General features: G+C 48.2%; 1 protein-coding gene across 1 annotated transcript in view; it reads right to left on the bottom strand.

Moving 5' to 3' along the window:
* The window catches only part of GPR137B (G protein-coupled receptor 137B), a 53,779-nt gene that overhangs the window by 15,410 nt on the left and 21,083 nt on the right, over positions 1-17,286 (bottom strand). Inside the window, exons 2-4 of the mRNA XM_055425760.2 lie at positions 12,516-12,565; positions 7,110-7,332; positions 3,458-3,607 (exon numbers count right to left, since the gene is read on the bottom strand). Of these exons, the coding sequence (XP_055281735.2) occupies positions 3,458-3,607; positions 7,110-7,332; positions 12,516-12,565 (423 nt within the window). The remainder of the gene's footprint in view (positions 1-3,457; positions 3,608-7,109; positions 7,333-12,515; positions 12,566-17,286) is intronic.

Raw genomic sequence — 17,286 nt, 5'->3', positions numbered from 1 at the left:
CAGTCCATCCTAAAGGAGATCAATCCTGGGTGTTCATTGGAAGGACTGATGCTAAAGCTGAAACTCCAATACTTTGGCCACCTCCAACTTTGGCCACGAGTTGACTCACTGGAAAAGACTCTGATGCTGGGAAAGGTTGGGGGCAGGAGGAGACGGGGACGACAGAGAATGAGATGGCTGGATGGCATCACCAACTCTGTGGACATGAGTTTGAGTGAACTCCGGGAGTTGGTGATGGACAGGGAGGCCTGGCGTGCGGTCATTCATGGGGTCGCGGAGAGTCGGACACGACTGAGCGACTGAACTGAACTGAACTGAACCCTGCATTGGGAATGCCGTCTTAGCCACTGGACCATGAGGGACGTCCCCACCTCCTGGTTCTCACAAGGAGCATATCACAACAGTAGCCTGAGTCTCATCCTTGGAATAAACGTGTCAGTTCTTAAATTTCTCTTCACATTAACCGCATCCTGTATTTACATTTGAAAGCCTACAGCAGGCTACACTATCTAGGAAAAAAGCCTCCCAGTCCAGGATGCTGGCCTCCTGGACCAGTGCGGTGAGCAGGTGGGGTGGAGCAGCACTCTCCTTTCTGAAGGCAGAGGGAGGGTAGGTGAGGCTATTTCTGGGCAAGTCTATCAGAAAGGCCGGCATTTCAAAGGAAGGCAGAAACGCCATCCAACCATAAAGGGCCAGTCACCTAAACGGAATCCTCTCACCTTCTCCACCTCACTGTGTTTAAAGTATACGCGTGCGCGCTAACTCGCTTCAGTCTTGTCCGACCCTTTGTGACCTCATGGACTTGTACCCTGCCAGGCTTCTCTGTCCATGGGATTCTCCAGGCAAGAATACTGAAGTGGGTTTGCCATGCCCTTCTCCAGGGGATCTTCCTGACCCAGAGATGGAAGCCAGGTCTCTGGCATTGGCAGGCAGGTTCTTTACCACTAGCGCTGCTTGGGAAGCCTTAAAGTACAATACCCAAAACCAATCTCGCTCCTCTTCAGAAAGATGACTCGAACTCTGCGCTGAAACTCCACCCACATGTCTCAACAGTGTGCTGTGTGTGCTTCTACCATTCTACACAAATAACCTGCAACTTGGGGCCATCTGCTTGCTCCTAGATTATTTTGGCTGCAACGCATAGATCTAGGTATCTATAAACAAACAGCCACCCAAAGAAACAGAACTGTGTTGTTTGTGATAAAAATTTGTGATATTTTAAATTCATTGTATTTATCAGCTCTTACTTGAAAGAAGCACTGAAATAAGTATTTTGTTAAAATCAAATCCTTGTTGTTTAATGGGGAGAGAGTCTCAGTTTGGGAAGATGAAAACGTTCTGGAGATGGATGGTGGTGATGGTTGCGTGACACTGTGAATGTACTTTAATGCCACTGAACTGGGCCCTTAGAAATGATTCAAGTCGTCAATTGTACCTACATGTTACCACTTACAAAACCCTCTGTGTATTATGAACAAGTCTCTAATTTATCCCTGTTGAACGTTTAGATTTTTATGTATTTGATTTATTACAACAAGGCACAGCTTCACCAGTGCCCTGCCCACCTTCCTCCTACCCTACACTTGTGCTGTTGGTTTGACTGGTGGTGATTATGACTGTTGTGGTTTGAATCCACTTTAACGCACGAGCCGCTTACGGATTTCATCTTGCCCTCAGTTGTTGCTGTTGTTGTTTGGTAGAAGCTGTCTATCTATTTAAGCTGCACCATGTGGGATTTTAGTTCCCCGATCAGGGATGGAACCCGAGTCCCCTGCACTGGGAGGGTGAAGGCTTAACCACTGAACCACCAGGGAAGTCCCTGCCATCAGTTTTAACTTAGCACGGTTGTTTTCTTCTTTCCTCCAGAGTGTTAATTCAAGGTTTGAGCACTGTTGGGATTTTAGAGGTGGATTTGTCTATAGTTGGATATTCAGTGTTTACCCAGGAAAATCTCAGGAGCATTTGCAATTCAACCCAGTAAACTCCTACTATAGAGGCTTCTATTTCTTTGCTGTAATGGCTTCTCCATGTGGCTCTTTTCTTCACTGGACATAAACTTCTACATGGAAGGATGGGTCTGTTCATTTTTGTGTTTCTGGCACTTTGTCCAGGGCTGGAGACCAAGAAATGATACTTTTCAAATTAGAGAATCCTGATTAATTCTCATTCTTTTTTTCCCTTCTCTTTCTGTTTGGCCGTACCATGCAGCATGTGGAATCTTAATTCCCCAACCAGCGACTTAACACAGAGTCTTAACCACTGGACAGCCCAGGAACTCCCCTCTCAGTCGTTTATATTTTGAGCTTTTGCGAACATGGATGCCATATTATATTTCATTACCTTTGTTCATTTGTTTGTGAATTTCTAGAATACATGATAAAAAAAGAAAGAGTTTCACACTGAGATGTAAAATGGGCTCTTTCTAACCCCTTAATATCCTTGGTCACTTTTGTCTACATTTCTTTTGCTTACTGCTCCATTAAAAAAAAACAAAAAACTACTTCATCATTTTATGTAGTTGCTAGTTCAGTTCAGTTCAGTTCAGTCGCTCAGTCGTGTCCGACTCTCCGCGACCCCATGAATCACAGCACGCCAGGCCTCCCTGTCCATCACCAACTCCCGGAGTTCACTCAAACTCATGTCCACAGAGTCGGTGATGCCATCCAGCCATCTCATTCTCCGTCGTCCCCTTCTCCTCCCGCCCCCAACCTTTCCCAGCATCAGAGTCTTTTCCAGTGAGTCAACTCGTCGCATGAGGTGGCCAAAGTATTGGAGTTTCAGCTTTAGCATCAGTCCCTCCAATGAACATCCAGGATTGATCTCCTTTAGAATGGACTGGTTGGATCTCCTTGCAGTATAAGGGACTCTCAAGAGTCTTCTCCAACACCACAGTTCAAAAGCATCGATTCTTCGGCGATCAGCTTTCTTCACAGTCCAACTCTCACATCCATACATGACCACGGGAAAAACCATTGCCTTGACTAGACGGACCTTGGTCGGCAAAGTAATGTCTCTGCTTTTTAATATACTATCAAGGTTGGTCATAACTTTCCTTCCAAGGAGCAAGCGTCTTTTAATTTCATGCTCAAAATTCTCCAAGCCAGGCTTCAGCAGTATGTAGTTGCTAACCTGAATACAATTCATTTTTATCTTCACAAATTTCACCCTTTAATAAAATCATATTACATTGATATAAAAACACTTAAAAATTTCAATCTCTGCTTGACAAAAGCCCCAGAAAGTAGCAAGGAGAAGTGTGTCTGTTTTCTAATTCTCTCCGAAGACGTGTGAGCTGGAACAAGGCAGGTACTGTGATCCCATTTGACAGGTGAGGATGTAGACACCACCCAGTTAAGTGACTCCCAAGGTCACCCAGCTCTTTAGCAGCAGAAGCAAGGAGCTGACGCCTCTCTGCCACACGGCATGCTGCCAAAGCAAGGATCCGGTGCCCACTGACCTGGTCTGACACATTGTACCAGTCGTAATCAAAGGAGTGGACATTCTTGCTCTGAGAGAACGACAGGATGAACAGGTTGTAGCAGGCCCGAGAGGTGTACAGCAGGATGACGGTCACGCCGATGGCGGTCACCTGACACACGGAGGAGCCCTGGAAAAGTAGGAACCGTGAGCGGGGTCCCCGACCCGGGCCCAAGACCACAGTCCCCTCCCAAGCATGGCCTCTGTTCAGAATTGCTAAACCCTCCCAGCTTCTCTTCCACTCTCAGACTTTCAACCCAACTCCTAGCCTCCCCTCACTCCACACCCAGCCTAAAACTTCCAGTTCTCTTCAGAGACATGCTTCAAAACCTGAAAACATGAACTATTTGCCTAAGACCTAGACTTGGAAGAGCAAGACAGTCAGATGACTTATTTGGTTAAATCTCTAAGTGCCGCTGCTCAGCTCCAAGGATGCTCTGAGCTTATGAGCCCAAGGTCTGCCCCCTGGCTTGGAGACAACAAAACCACCTCAGAGGGATGGCAGCCTTGGGACAGTGGAGCTGTGGACAGTGGCTCTGGGTGGGGAGCATGTCTTCAAGACCCAACTGTCCTAGGCTGGGAAGGCTGGAGTCCCAGTGTGATTCAGAGCTTTGGATTGTGTGAAAATTGGTCATCTGTGCCCCCACGAATGAAGCTATCAATGTCCAAAGTTAGTTAAGTGACCTCTAACTGAAAACAGCTGTCATCATTTAGTCGCTAAGTCATGTCCCACTCTTTTGCAACCCCATGGACTGTAGTCCACCAGGCTCCTCTGTCCATGGGATTTCTCAGGCACAAATACTAGAGTGGGTTGCTGTTTCCTTCTCGAGGGAATCTTCCTGACCCAGGGATCAAAACTGTGTCTCCCACACTGGCAGGTGGGATTCTTTACCACTGAGCCACCAGGGAAGCCCTGGTGTTAAAAACAGTTATCCAAAAAACTGAAATTCATTTTTGAGTTTTGCACTTGGGAGTCACTAACTAAATCTAAGCTATTATTTTATTTTGCCAATGGTAGTCTATCAGATTGTTTGCACAGAGGTGATCTAAATCTGACAATCTGACAATCTAAAATGTGACCCCTCCTATTAAAACCACAATTCTGTTTTGTTTTGGTCGCACTACAAGGCATGTGGCATCTTAGCTCCCTGACCAGAAACTGAACTCGAGCCCTCTAGCACTGGAAGCATGGAGTCTTAACCACTGGACCACCAGGGAAGTCCCCATAATCTGTTTTCAAAAAGTCTTGAATAGACATTATACAGGGGACAGTGTAAATAATAAAGCTAAGGCAAAGTCAAGTATAAAATTTGTCAACATTTATCAATGAAAAAAGGACCCTGCCACACTAACTTTTCAGATTTTGAAAGAGCTCAGGCAAATCACAGGATACCCTGATGAAGAAGGCTTTGTAATTTTGAAGTTGGAAGCACAGATTTTAATCTGCTGATGGCTGCTGAAGACCAAGTATCTTAAGCAGAGCTGCTCAGGTCTTCCGACCAGCGACATTACAACCACATGGGTTCCCTGGCAAGGGTTAGGGCGCCAGAGAATTTCAGAAGCAGAGGAACTATGAAATCACTCAACTACCTTACCTGTGAGAAAACCAAGGCTCAGTGGGCAACGTGCTGGTGGGGCCAAGGTCCCATGGCCAGTGGGAGCCCAGAGCATCCACTCTGACCTCCGCACATCACCAGGCTCCTTAAGGAGGGGCAACTGGGAACCAGGCTGGTGAGGGGCACTTCAGAACCACTGCACCAGGCAGCACATCTGCCCCTCTCTGTAACTCTGGGGGAAGGAAAGGAGAAAACAGGGACTCCAGGGCTGTGGGCCCAGCAGTGAAACCAGAGAATGTGCAGGGGCTGCCCTCTCGGGGTGTGGTCTGGCCACTCAAGGGGACTGTTGTACTTGTCTCTGCACATGCCCTGCCCAACCAGGGCCTGCTTCTCCTACACCCATTCACACGACTGACTTTCCTATGGACTTGCCCCCAGGCCCAGCTGGTGACTCTTCCTATCAAAGTGGTGGTGAGTGTCATGCCCCTCTGCTGGTTTCCCTGGTAACTAACGAGCCCATGCATGCTCAGTCGCTTCAGTCATGTCTGACTGTTCGTGACCCCATGGACTGTAACCCACCAGGCTCCTCTGTCCACAGGATACTCCAGACAAGAATACTGGAGTGGGTTGCCATGCCCTCCTCCAGGGGATCTTCCCCACCCAGGGATCAAACCAGCGTCCCAAGCATCTCCTGCATTGCAGCCAGATTCTTTACCATTGAGCCACTGATCACACCTGACATCAATTCCCTCTGCAGCTGGTCATCTTCCTTCCCGACCCCCGACACTGGAGCAAAGCCTGCCACAATGTCCTGCTGCCGTCCGCTGCACATGTGGAATGTTGCTCCATGACCGTGCTTCAGACGATCCATTAAGCCATCGCTGACTCCAGGCTCTTTCTTCAGTACTGAAACTGGGCATGCCCTGGCCTTGTAGGCCTACGGGGTGCGGCCCAACACACAGTCTGACTCCATCTCTGAACAGTCACCATGAAAGGCCTGCTGTCCTGAACCCTGGGAGCAGCTCCTCCTGTTAAGGGGGACCCTCACAGGGGCATAGTCAAGGCAGGGGTGCGCCTGGATCTGAGGGTCTCTGCACTACCACCTGGCGGTAAAGAGGACAGACCCCAGAGCCCGGAGCCCGGCTGCTGCGGCCACACCACGGCTCTGCATCTCCTGGCTTGTTTAACCTGGGCTGAGCCTCTGACGTCCATGCCTCTGTTTCCCTAGGTAGGTGACACCTGCTGCTGCTGCTGCTAAGTCACTTCAGTCGTGTCCGACTCTGTGTGACCCCATAGACGGAAGCCCACCAGGCTCCCCTGTCCCTGGGATTCTCCAGGCAAGAACACTGGAGTGGGTTGCCATTTCCTTCTCCAATGTGTGAAAGTGGAAAGTGAAAAGTGAAAGTGAAGTCGCTCAGTCGTGTCCGACCCTTAGCGACCCCACGGACTGCAGCCTACCAGGCTCCGCCATCCATGGGATTTTCTAGGCAACAGTACTGGAGTGGCTTGCCATTGCCTTCTCCGAGGTGACACCTACTCCCCCTGAATTTTGAAGGTTACAGTCCTGTCTACATGCAGAGTGCTTATAAAAGGGCCAGGAACAAAGGGAAGGCAAGCTGTGTGTTTCTGACAATATTAGTGGCACAGTCAATGCCACGGGTCCTCTAAACTCTCACTTAAACCTCTGTATCCAGAAACCAGAGATTTACCTCTCTGCCAGGAACTCTGCGCACCCCAGTAAACCTCGAGCCACCCGGAGTCAATTCTTCTCACAAAGTTCAATGAACTACACGGCTCTGTGTCTTGGCAACAACACCACAGCTAATCATTTGCAAGATGTCAGGTGGGAGAGGCATTGGTTGATTTCTGTTTTCTGCTGCAAACCAGGGAACTTCTTTTGGCGGAGGTGAGCCTCACTGCACAGTATGTGGGATCTTAGTTCCCCAACATGGGATAAAACCTGTGCCCCCTGCATTAGGAGTGCCAAACCATAACCAATGGACTACCAGGGAAATCCCAGAAAACTCTTTGGGCAATAAGTCTAATGGCAGGACCTCAACCACGTGTCCGCCTTACCTTAGACTCCAAGTAAATGTTGGCCAAGGACATCTTGGAGATTTTGTAGAGGCAGATGGACAGGGACACGGCACATAGCACGAAGAGCGTGTCGTTGATGGCCACACGCACGGACACGATCACTTTCCTCTCCCAGGTGCCCGTCTTCACCAGCACCGCACAGGTTAAATTCACCAACAGGAAAACAAGGCTGATGAAGAGCGAGGCCAGGTAGAGGGGTAGCCTGGGAAGGACGAGAGAGAGGCTGAAGGCAGCCTTCCCCACATGGATCAATCCCCAAGGAAACTGTGGAGTTTTGAGGGGTTTTTTGTTTGTTGGTTAAATGCTAGAAGCAGAATATGCCAAAGTTAACACTTAAGAGCTCGGAGTTTAGGGTTGGTAGATGCAAACTATTATATTTAGAATGGATAAGCAACAAAGTCCTACTGCATAGCACAGGGAACTCTACCGAATATCATACGATAAATCACAATGGAAAAGTATATAAAAAAAGAATGTATATATGTGTATAACAGCCACTCAGCTGTACACTAGAGACTGGCTGTTGCTAAGTCACTTCAGTCATGTCCGACTCTGTGCAACTCCATAGACGGCAGCCCACCAGGCTCCCCCGTCCCTGGGATTCTCCAGGCAAGAACACTGGAGTGGGTTGCCATTTCCTTCTCCAATGCATGAAAGTGAATAGTGAAAGTGAAGTCTGCAATCGTGTCTGACTTGAGATCCCATGGACTGCAGCCTACCAGACTCCTCTGTACATGGGATTTTCCAGGCAAGAGTACTGGAGTGGGGTGCCATTGCTTAAATCAACATTTATACTGCAATGAAAAAAGGGTTTGGACTTTGGAGGGGCCCCAGATTTAAATGACCAATCAACTACAAACAGTGTCCTTGGGGAGGTCCTCTACCTGAGCCCCGCTTCCACGTTCCCCAGGAGGCTGTGAGGATCAGAGGGGCTGTGTGGACGTGCGCTGATGCACGCGCTGCTCACAAGGATGGTAGAGCAGAGCCGGGCTCCAAGGCAGGGCTGGGACTCGGGGAGAGCACCAGCCATTCTGAACACTGAGAGCCTGGGCAAGGTAGCCCTGGGCGAGCGTTAGGGTCACCATCGGAAAACAGCCTAAATAATACCAACCTTGCAGGCTGTTTCTGAGGATTAGGTGAGATAATGTTTTAAAAGGGTTTTACCCCTCAAAAGTCATCAAGTCTGGGCAGCACCCCCTTTGCATGGGGACACTCACGAGTAGTACAGCTATCCCCAAGCTTTTGGGCACCAGGGACCAATTCTGTGGAAGACAATTTTTCCATGGACCAGGGTGGGGGATGGTTTCGGGATGATTCAAGCACATTACATTTATTGTGCACTTTATTTCTATTATTATTATTACATCAGTTCCACCTCAGATCATCAGGCATTAGATCCTGGAGGCTGGGAACCCCTGCACTAGCCTCGGGGCGGTGAAGGTGGCCATTTTTAACTTGCAGTTTCTCAGAGCTGCATGCTGCCTACATGACCTGTGCAAGGTCTAAAGAGACACTTCTCACATTTACCAACATGGAAATCAGTCCAAGTTTCTCTCTAGGACTGTCCATATTGTGTTTACTTCAGGTAAGCACCACTGAAGCAGCAAATATTGGTTTGGCTCAAGAACAGACCATTCAGGTACCAATGAACCTATTTGCAGGGCAGGAATAGAGATCCTGACACAGAGAACAGACTTGTGGGCACAGCAGGGGATGGGAGAGGGGAGGAATTGAGAGAATAGCATTAAAATGTATATATTAACATATGTAAAACAGATAGCTAATGGGAAGTCGCTACGTAGCACAGGGAGCTCAACCCCATGCTCTGTGATAACCTAGAGGTGCAGGATGGGATGGGGAGATGGGAGGGAGGTTCAAGAGGGAAGGGACATGTGTACACCGATGGCTGATTCCATGTTGTATGGCAGAAACCAACACAACATTGTAAAGCAATCATCATTTAAAAATAAAAATAATTTTTTTAAAAAAGAGTCATATCCTACACTGCCTTTTTAAACTTAACAAAATAGACCATTTAAGTTGAATATGTCTGCATGTGCCCAAAGGGCTGCTGAGGCAAGGGGAGAGAATGGACAAAGGGAATTAGCACAGCATGTGGCTCATGGTAAATTAGCCACAAAACCTTACATCATGAAGGTTTTCATTAGCTCTCTACACGTTCCCATGGTGATGGAGGGAATCGGGGCTTAGAGAAAGACAGAGGCAGGACCAACTGGGAGTCACCAAAAATCTGCACTCTGCTTCCTCAAAAGCCCTGTTTCTTACTGTTCTATTATTATCTGCTGTGCTTTTGTGATGAACACAATTTGGAAACATCTAGAACCTCTGGAATCAGCCCTACTGTTTTTGACCCCTTGCTGGTGTGTATGCACACATTCTATCCATGTGACGGCAATGAACCTCCAGAAAAAAGCATAATATGGACATTCAGCTTTTCCAAAGGACTCCTCCTGGGCGTTGTTTTAAATACTATGCTCAGTCCTGTCCGACTCTTTGTGACCCCATGGACTGTAGCCTGCCAGGCTCCTCTGACCATGGGATTCGCCAGGCAAGAATGCTGGAGTGGGTTGCCATGCCCTCCTGCAGGGGATCTTCTGGACCCAGGAACTGAACCCGTGTCTCTTATGAGACGGCTCCTGCACTGGCAGGTGAGTTCTTAACCACTAGCGCCACTTGGGAAGCCCAAAAGTCTTTATTGAATTTGTTACAATATTGTTTCTGCATTATGTTTGGTTTTTTGCTCACAAGGCTTGTGGCATCTCAGCTCCTTGACCAGGGATCGAACCTGCACCACCTGAATCGGAAGGTGAAGTCTTAACCACTGTGGTGGATATAAACTCGATATAAATTCTTACTTCTCTTTCTTCACTGTGAAAATTCTATGGGACAGTGAGAGGGCACTGGGAACAGAGAAAGCAAACGACAACCAGGCCCGCTTACCACCCAGACGGTGCAGCACCCACACTGCTGGAGTGTGGCCCCCGGCCACCCACTGAGCTTCTGCTCCCCTCCTCACCTCAACTGCTCTGCTGTGCCCTCACATTTGAAACACAGAGCTGACCCCTCCTCTCCTGCCTCCAAGCACTGCCGTGAGAACTCAAGGGACCCTGTGCTTCTCCCCTGATGTCACCCAGGGAAGAGTGAGGCCTCATCCTCACCCTCAAGAGCAACTTCTAGAGAAAGGTGTCGCCTCCTGCCTCATCACCTCCTCTGCAGGCAGCCCCTGCTGGCCCCGCCTCCGCCCACCATCTTCTCCCTAACCTCAAAGGTGTGAACCCCGCTCCATCCTTCCCCCACTGGAGCCTGTCTCTGGAGGCCCCTGGTCCCTCTTCCTCCTCGTGGTCCCCCAGAGTGACGGTGTCCGTGTCCCTCTGCCCTGCATCCTCTTCCTCGGGACATACATTCCCTCCTCCAGCCTCTGTTACAGCTCTTGTTCAAGCAAGTTCCAAAGCTCTTTGTCTCGAACCACCACCTCTGCCCAAATCAACTCACATTCCAAACAGCCTCCTTTGAGGCGCACGTCCAAGCTCAATTCTTAATGTTCCCCCTTCCTACCCCTCCCCAAGTTTTCCTAATACAATCATAACTCAGTGTCTGCAAGGGCCAACACCGAAACCCAAAGATCCTCAAGTCTCTTACAGAGAGTGCTGCGGTACATGTCATCTAAGGCATATCAGGCCTCCCACCCTCTGTATCCACAGGTGTGGAATCCTTGGATTCCACGATGGAGGCCTGACTGTAAAGCATTGTTACTTTAAACTGACCTTCTTAGAATCCACAGTCTGGCAGAAACGTGAACTGAACTTCTCAAAAGGCAGTGAAGGGACAGACAGAGAGGACAGATTTGTGGCTGCTAAGAGGAAGGGAAGGATTGGGAGTCTGGGATTAGGAGACCCAACCTAGTAGATACAGGATGGATAAACACCAAGGCCCTACTGTACAGCACAGGGGATTATATTCAATAGCTTGTGATAAAGCATAGAAAAGGACATGAAAAAGAAGTCATTCTGCTGTAGAGCAGAAATTAACACAACATTATAAATCAAGTATAGTTCGATAATTTTTTTTTAAGTAGTGAATGGAGACAGCAAGATCAGATGAAAATCAAAAACATAGCACATAAGTCTCATCACTTGTATCTTGGCCTGAGTACACTGTCACTTAACTTCCTGAACTTCAGCTTCCTGGGATACAAAAGGGGATCAGAATATACACTTTCAGAACTTTAAATAAACAGTCTTTGTGAATTTAAGATGATACCTATGTAAATGGTGGTTCAGGCAGTAAAGAATCTGCCTGTAATGCAGGAGACCTGGGTTCGATCCCTGGGTTGGGAAGATTCCCTGGAGAAGGGAATGGCAGCCCACTCCAGTATTCTTGCCTGGAGAATTCCATGGATAGAGGAGCCTTGTGGGCCATAGTCTATGGGGTTGCAAAGAGTCAGACACGACTGAGTGACTAACACTTCCCCTTTCAACATGTTTAAGTAAAATATAACAGGAATATAGTTTTACATATTTATAAAGTAATAAAATAATTAAAATTTCACTTTGACTCAAGAAGGTAAGAGGCCAAAGTCTCCTTCCCGGAAATGTGTGCCTGGACAGCCGAGTTCTCCTGGGCAGGGACTTGAGACTCCTTGACTCACGTGGCGACTGTCCCATGCCTTCTCGACACCCGGTCTCCCTTCCCCTTCTGGCTGATGCTGACCATTCGCGCCACGGGGAGTCAACAGATCTCTCTGAAAACCTGGGGCAAGTAACAGACCCTACCCACAGGAAAAATATGCAAGTCCACCTCCTGCAATAGATTCAGCCTATGATTTCAGGCCTCCTCTGGTCAGATTATGAGCCTCTCGTACTCAGCCCTGCCCAGATCTCAGCTGCACCTGCACCCAGAGGGTAGGGAGGGGGTCACCTGGCCCCACAGACATCTTCAGGGGGCCCCTCTTCCTTCTGCTGAGGCCCTTTCCATCCCAAGAGCCTCCAAAGGTTTAAAGGCCATGTGCACAGCTTACTTCCCTTTCTGCTCTCTGGTAGGAAACACACCAGACTCTCGTTTCTTTTTTTATTTTTGGCAGTTCCACGTGGCATGTTGGATCGTAGTCGCCCAATAGGGATTGAACCTGAGTCCCTTGCATTGGAAGCACCAAACCTTAATCACCGGACCACCGAGGAAGTCCCTACTAGACTTTTGTTTCTAATCAAGGCCAATATGCTGCAAGGCCTGGTAAGTGGTGACCCAGTGAGCAGTGAACTTGATCCCTGGCAAGCAGGCAGGTCACAGAGGAGAGATGTGTGAAAATCCTGGCTGGAAAAATGGTTACCTGCAGCCACAAAGAGAACTGCCTCAGGGGGTACTTACCGGTATTTGAGTAATTCTGGCGAATATTTTGACTTGGCTTTAAAAATCACCTGAAATGACAAAAAAAAAAAAAGTGGCAAGTTGGGGCCACAATATACTTGTACTGACAAACTAATATCATTGCTTGGAACTTCTCTTTCCCTTCATGCCCAGGTGTCAGGTCACTGTCTCTAAAACTGAAATGTCTACTTTGTAATAAAGTTTGTGAAGCTAAACATTTTCTAGGTTGTGCCTAAATTTTTAAAAAAATTGTAATTATTTTTATTGAAGGATAATTGCTCTACAACACTGTGTTCAGTTCAGTTCAGTTCAGTCGCTCAGTCGTGTCCGACTCTCCACGACCCCATGAATCACAGCACACCAGTTGGTCTCTGCCAAACATCACATGAATCGCCCATAGGTGTACTTATGTCCCCCCAACTTGAACCTCCCTCCCCATCCCACCCCTCTAGGTTGTTACAGAGCCCAGGTTTGAGTTCCCTGAGTCATACAGCATTCTGTCGCTCACATTGTGATGCATGTGGGATCCTAGTTCCCCTACCAGGGGACTCTGTACCCTCTGCAGCGGAAGCATAGAGTCTTAACCACTGGACCACCAGAAATGTCCTCAGTCAATCAGTTCAGACGCTCAGTCATGTCTGACTCTTTGCGACCCCATGGACTGCAGCACACCAGGCCTCCCTGTCCATCACCAACTCCTGGAGCTTGCTCAAACTCATGTCCATCGAGTTGGTGATGTCATCCAACCATCTCATCCTCTATCGTCCCCTTCTCCTCCTGCCTTTAGTCTTTCCCAGTAACAGGGTCTTTTCCAATGAGTCAGTTCCTCTCATTAGGTGGCCCAAGGATTGGAGTTTCAGCTTCAACATCAGTCCTTCCAATGAATATTCAGGATTGATCTCCTTTAAGATTGACTGGTTTGATCTCCTTGCAGTCCAAGGGACTCTCAAGAGTTTTCTCCAACACCACAGTTCAAAAACATCAATTTTTTGGTGCTCAGCTTTCTTTATAGTCCAACTCTCACATCCATACATGACTACTGGAAAAACCACAGCTTTGACTAGACAGACCTTTGTCGGCAAAGTAATGTCTTGGCTTTTTAATATGCTGTCTAGGTTGGTCATAGCTTTTCTTCCAAGGAGCAAACATCTTTTAATTTCATGGCTGTAGTCACCATCTGCAGTGATTTTGGAGCCCAAGAAAATAAAGTCTGTCACTGTTTCCATTGTTTCCCCATCTATTTACCATGAAGTGATGGGACTGGATGCCATGATTTTAGTTTTTTTAATCTTGCACTGTTAAGAAAGTTCTAGGACCCACAACAGATTTCCCAACCTGGGGATCTGGCAAAGTGACTAAGATGCCCCAGGGAAGTCCTCAAGCTGAGCCTAATTTTTAATTTAAATTTAATTTAAAATTTAAAAGCAAAAGTATTTAAAAATGGTTAAATGGCTTTTTAAAAAAAGTATTACTGGTCTACCACTGCCTAGTACCATGTCTTATTTTAAGATTTGCATTTGAGTCCAGACTTCCCCCAGAGATAAACAACTCACTCTCACACTATTAGGATTTTCACTGGTACCAAAAGAATGTGGTTTGAATATATGTGTCATTCGACTCAGGCCTTAAACTTGGCAGCCCACTGGACTATGCTGCTACTGCTGCTAAGTCGCTTCAGTCGTGTCCGACTCTGTGCAACCCCATAGACGGCAGTCCACCAGGCTCCCCCGTCCCTGGGATTCAACACTGGACTATAGGAGTGTCAAACTCAACCGTTATCTATGGATGAAACATTGCTTGTGGGAATTTCTCCAGATTTTCACAGCCTGCACAATTGTTAATGTGCTCCACCCAGGGGGCAGAGGCTGGCCTGGCAGAGCCTGTGGTGGGTGAGAAAGTGAAGGGGAGACAGAACGCAGGTGTCAGCCCAGGCTCCAGCCCCATCAGACACACGGTTCTTCCCATGGTGTGTGCAAGGGAGCCTGAGGGGGTCGCTGGTCGGGGTCTGACTGGGGGTGAGGAGGGGCAGCAGGATACCTGCTCATACATTCGCTCTCCTGACCCCTGGTGTTTGGGGGGACGGGAGCAGAACAGGGAGAAGGAAAGGAAGGGCATGGGAGACTGAGGGCATTCATTCAGAGATGCTCGTGCTGTGGACGGAGGGGACCAGATGGCCTGCCTCCAGGCACCCCCTCTCCGTGGAGCTCCTGACACAGGCCCTGGTCCCCACCTTGCCTCGTGCTGGCCCTGAGGGCTGCCGTGACCCTCTGGGAACTCACTGTCCCCCATGGGGCCGCCCTCCTGGCCCTGCCCCTCCTCACTAATCTGCTGGCACTATGTGCTGTCCCTGATCCTCAGTCCTTGGGGCCCCTGCTACTTCCCTAGAGATTTTCTCAGTGCCTCCACTTCCAAGCACCTGTCTAAGGGGGAGAAATCATGCCTGAGTGGTAAGGAGCGAAGGACAAGGGGAAATCAGGATGGGGTGTGAGGGCATGGTCCTGGCAACAGGGGAGGAGGGGACAGGCAGCTCAAGGATGCAGTGGGGGGTGGGGTGGTCACAGGGCTTTGATACTGTCACCCTGTCTGAGGAGCAAGCGGTGAGACTCTGTTTGCTAGAGGGGTATGTGAACGTAACCTAGGGGAAGCCTTCAGTGGATCCAAATGCCTGGTGGTGTGTTTGGGGGTGCAGCCAGATGTCACAAGGGGCAGCGAGCCTCCAGGTGACTCTAGGGGCCGATTCCCACAACCCATGTGCAACAGAAGCAGCCAATCCCCTTGGAATCTTTTTAGAGACACTCTTCTGAGGACCGTCAGTAGTAATTCTCCAACTTACATGTGTATAGGAACTGCCCAGGAAACTTGCTAAAGATGCACATCCCAGGGCCCCACCTTCAGAAATGCCAAGACAGTGGGCCTGGACTGGGGCCCAGTGTCCACCTCGAGTAATTCAGATTTGCCTAGCCCAAGGACTGTGTGGGAGAAGGCACTGGCGGCCCACTCCAGTACTCTTGCCTGGAAAATCCCATGGACGGCGGAGCCTGGTAGGCTGCAGTCCGTGGGGTCACTAAGAGTCAGACACGACTGAGTGACTTCACTTTCAGTTTTCACTTTCATGCATTGGAAGGAAATGGCAACCCACTCCAGTGTTCTTGCCTGGAGAATCCCAGGGACGGGGAAGCCTGGTGGGCTGCCGTCTATGGGGTCACACAGAGTCGGACACGACTGACGCACCTTAGCAGCAGTAGCTTAGCAGCAGCAAGGACTGTGTGTGTGTGTTCATTTGCTCAATTGTGTCCAACTCTTTGCGACCTCATGGACTATAGCCTACCAGGGTCCTCTGACCATAGAATTTTCCAGGTAAGAATACTGGAGTGGGTGGCCATTTCCTTCTCCAGGGCATCTTCCCAACCCAGGGATGGAAACCAAGTCTCCTGCCTGCGTTGGCAGGTAGATTCTTTACCACAGTGCCACCTGGAAAGCCCAGCCCAAGGACTACCTCTTAGGAAATATTAAAGAGATTAAATTGCCTGACCTAATATTCTTTTCTTACTTTTAAAGGTAGCCAAATATCAAAAAGGTTTTTTGTGTTTTTAATTGGTGAACCACCTATGGTTTATTGCTTAGAATGCCTTCTCCCTATCTGGCCAGCAGAAATCCTATGCATCTTTATTTTTTTGCTGCATGACATGTGGGATCTTGTTCCCTGACCAGAGATCAAACCTGAGCCCCTGGCAGTGGAAGCACAGTCTTAACCATTGGCCCACCAGGGAAGTTCTTGACCCAATATTCTTAAACAGCTTTGCAATCATTCATTTCAAACACATTGAAACAGGTGATCACAGTAATTAGGTGACAGCAAGAGTCCGGGTAGGGATGCCAAGCACAGAGATCAGGAGGTGCTCCGAGGCCACGGGGAGGACCCCCGCCCCAAGTCTCAAACTCACACTAATGTGCCACTAATCCAGAACGCTAATCTGCAGAATCCACATCTGGGGGAGAAGGGACTGCAGATATTCCTATAGACTTTCCAATAAGCAACTCCACACCTCACTTCATGAAACACATTTCAGATCGTCACAGGGGAGCATTCCAGAAGAATCATTTTGTTTCTGATGTGAGTTTTGTCTCTGTCCTAAATCCTTTTTGGAGGGAGGTAGGAAGTAGGAGTTCACATCGTAAATAAAGTGCCCGGTGATGACACAAAGAGATGACGCGAGTACACCAGCCTTACGTCAGACAGGCCCCTAGCTCAGCTTTCGCTGACAAGCTCCCATGGGATCTTAGGCAAGCCACATCACCTCTGGTATTTCTCTCCAGTCCATAAAGAGAAATGTTATAAAAACAATCTCTCTTAGGAATAAGGCATAGATTCATAAGTGACTCCAAAGTTCTGTTACAAAATAAAATCCTGACCCATGCAACATATAACAGTGTGCTCAGAAAAACACTATTAGTACTTGTACATAGTACTCGAGGATCTTGCTTTTAAATAATCAAGAGAATTCTTCACAGATATCAGAGTGAGGAGATGAAACTACAGCATTTTTAAACCACTTTTTAAAATTGAAGTATATCTAATTTACAAATTACCTGTTAGTTTCAGGGGTACAGCAAAGTGATTCACTTATACACACATATATGTCAGGTTTGTCATAGCTTTTCTTCCAAGGAGCAGGCATTTTTTAATTTCATGGCTGCAGTCACCACACACACACACACACACACACACACAAATTCTTTTTCCGTTACAGGTATCACAAGATTGTGAACA

This window comes from Moschus berezovskii, chromosome 12 (assembly GCF_049115385.1).
Source record: "Moschus berezovskii isolate FMDL1 chromosome 12, NW_MosBer_1.0, whole genome shotgun sequence".
NCBI lineage: Eukaryota > Metazoa > Chordata > Mammalia > Artiodactyla > Moschidae > Moschus > Moschus berezovskii.
Note: the sequence above shows the minus strand (reverse complement) of the source record. Positions and strands in the feature narration are given on the sequence as shown.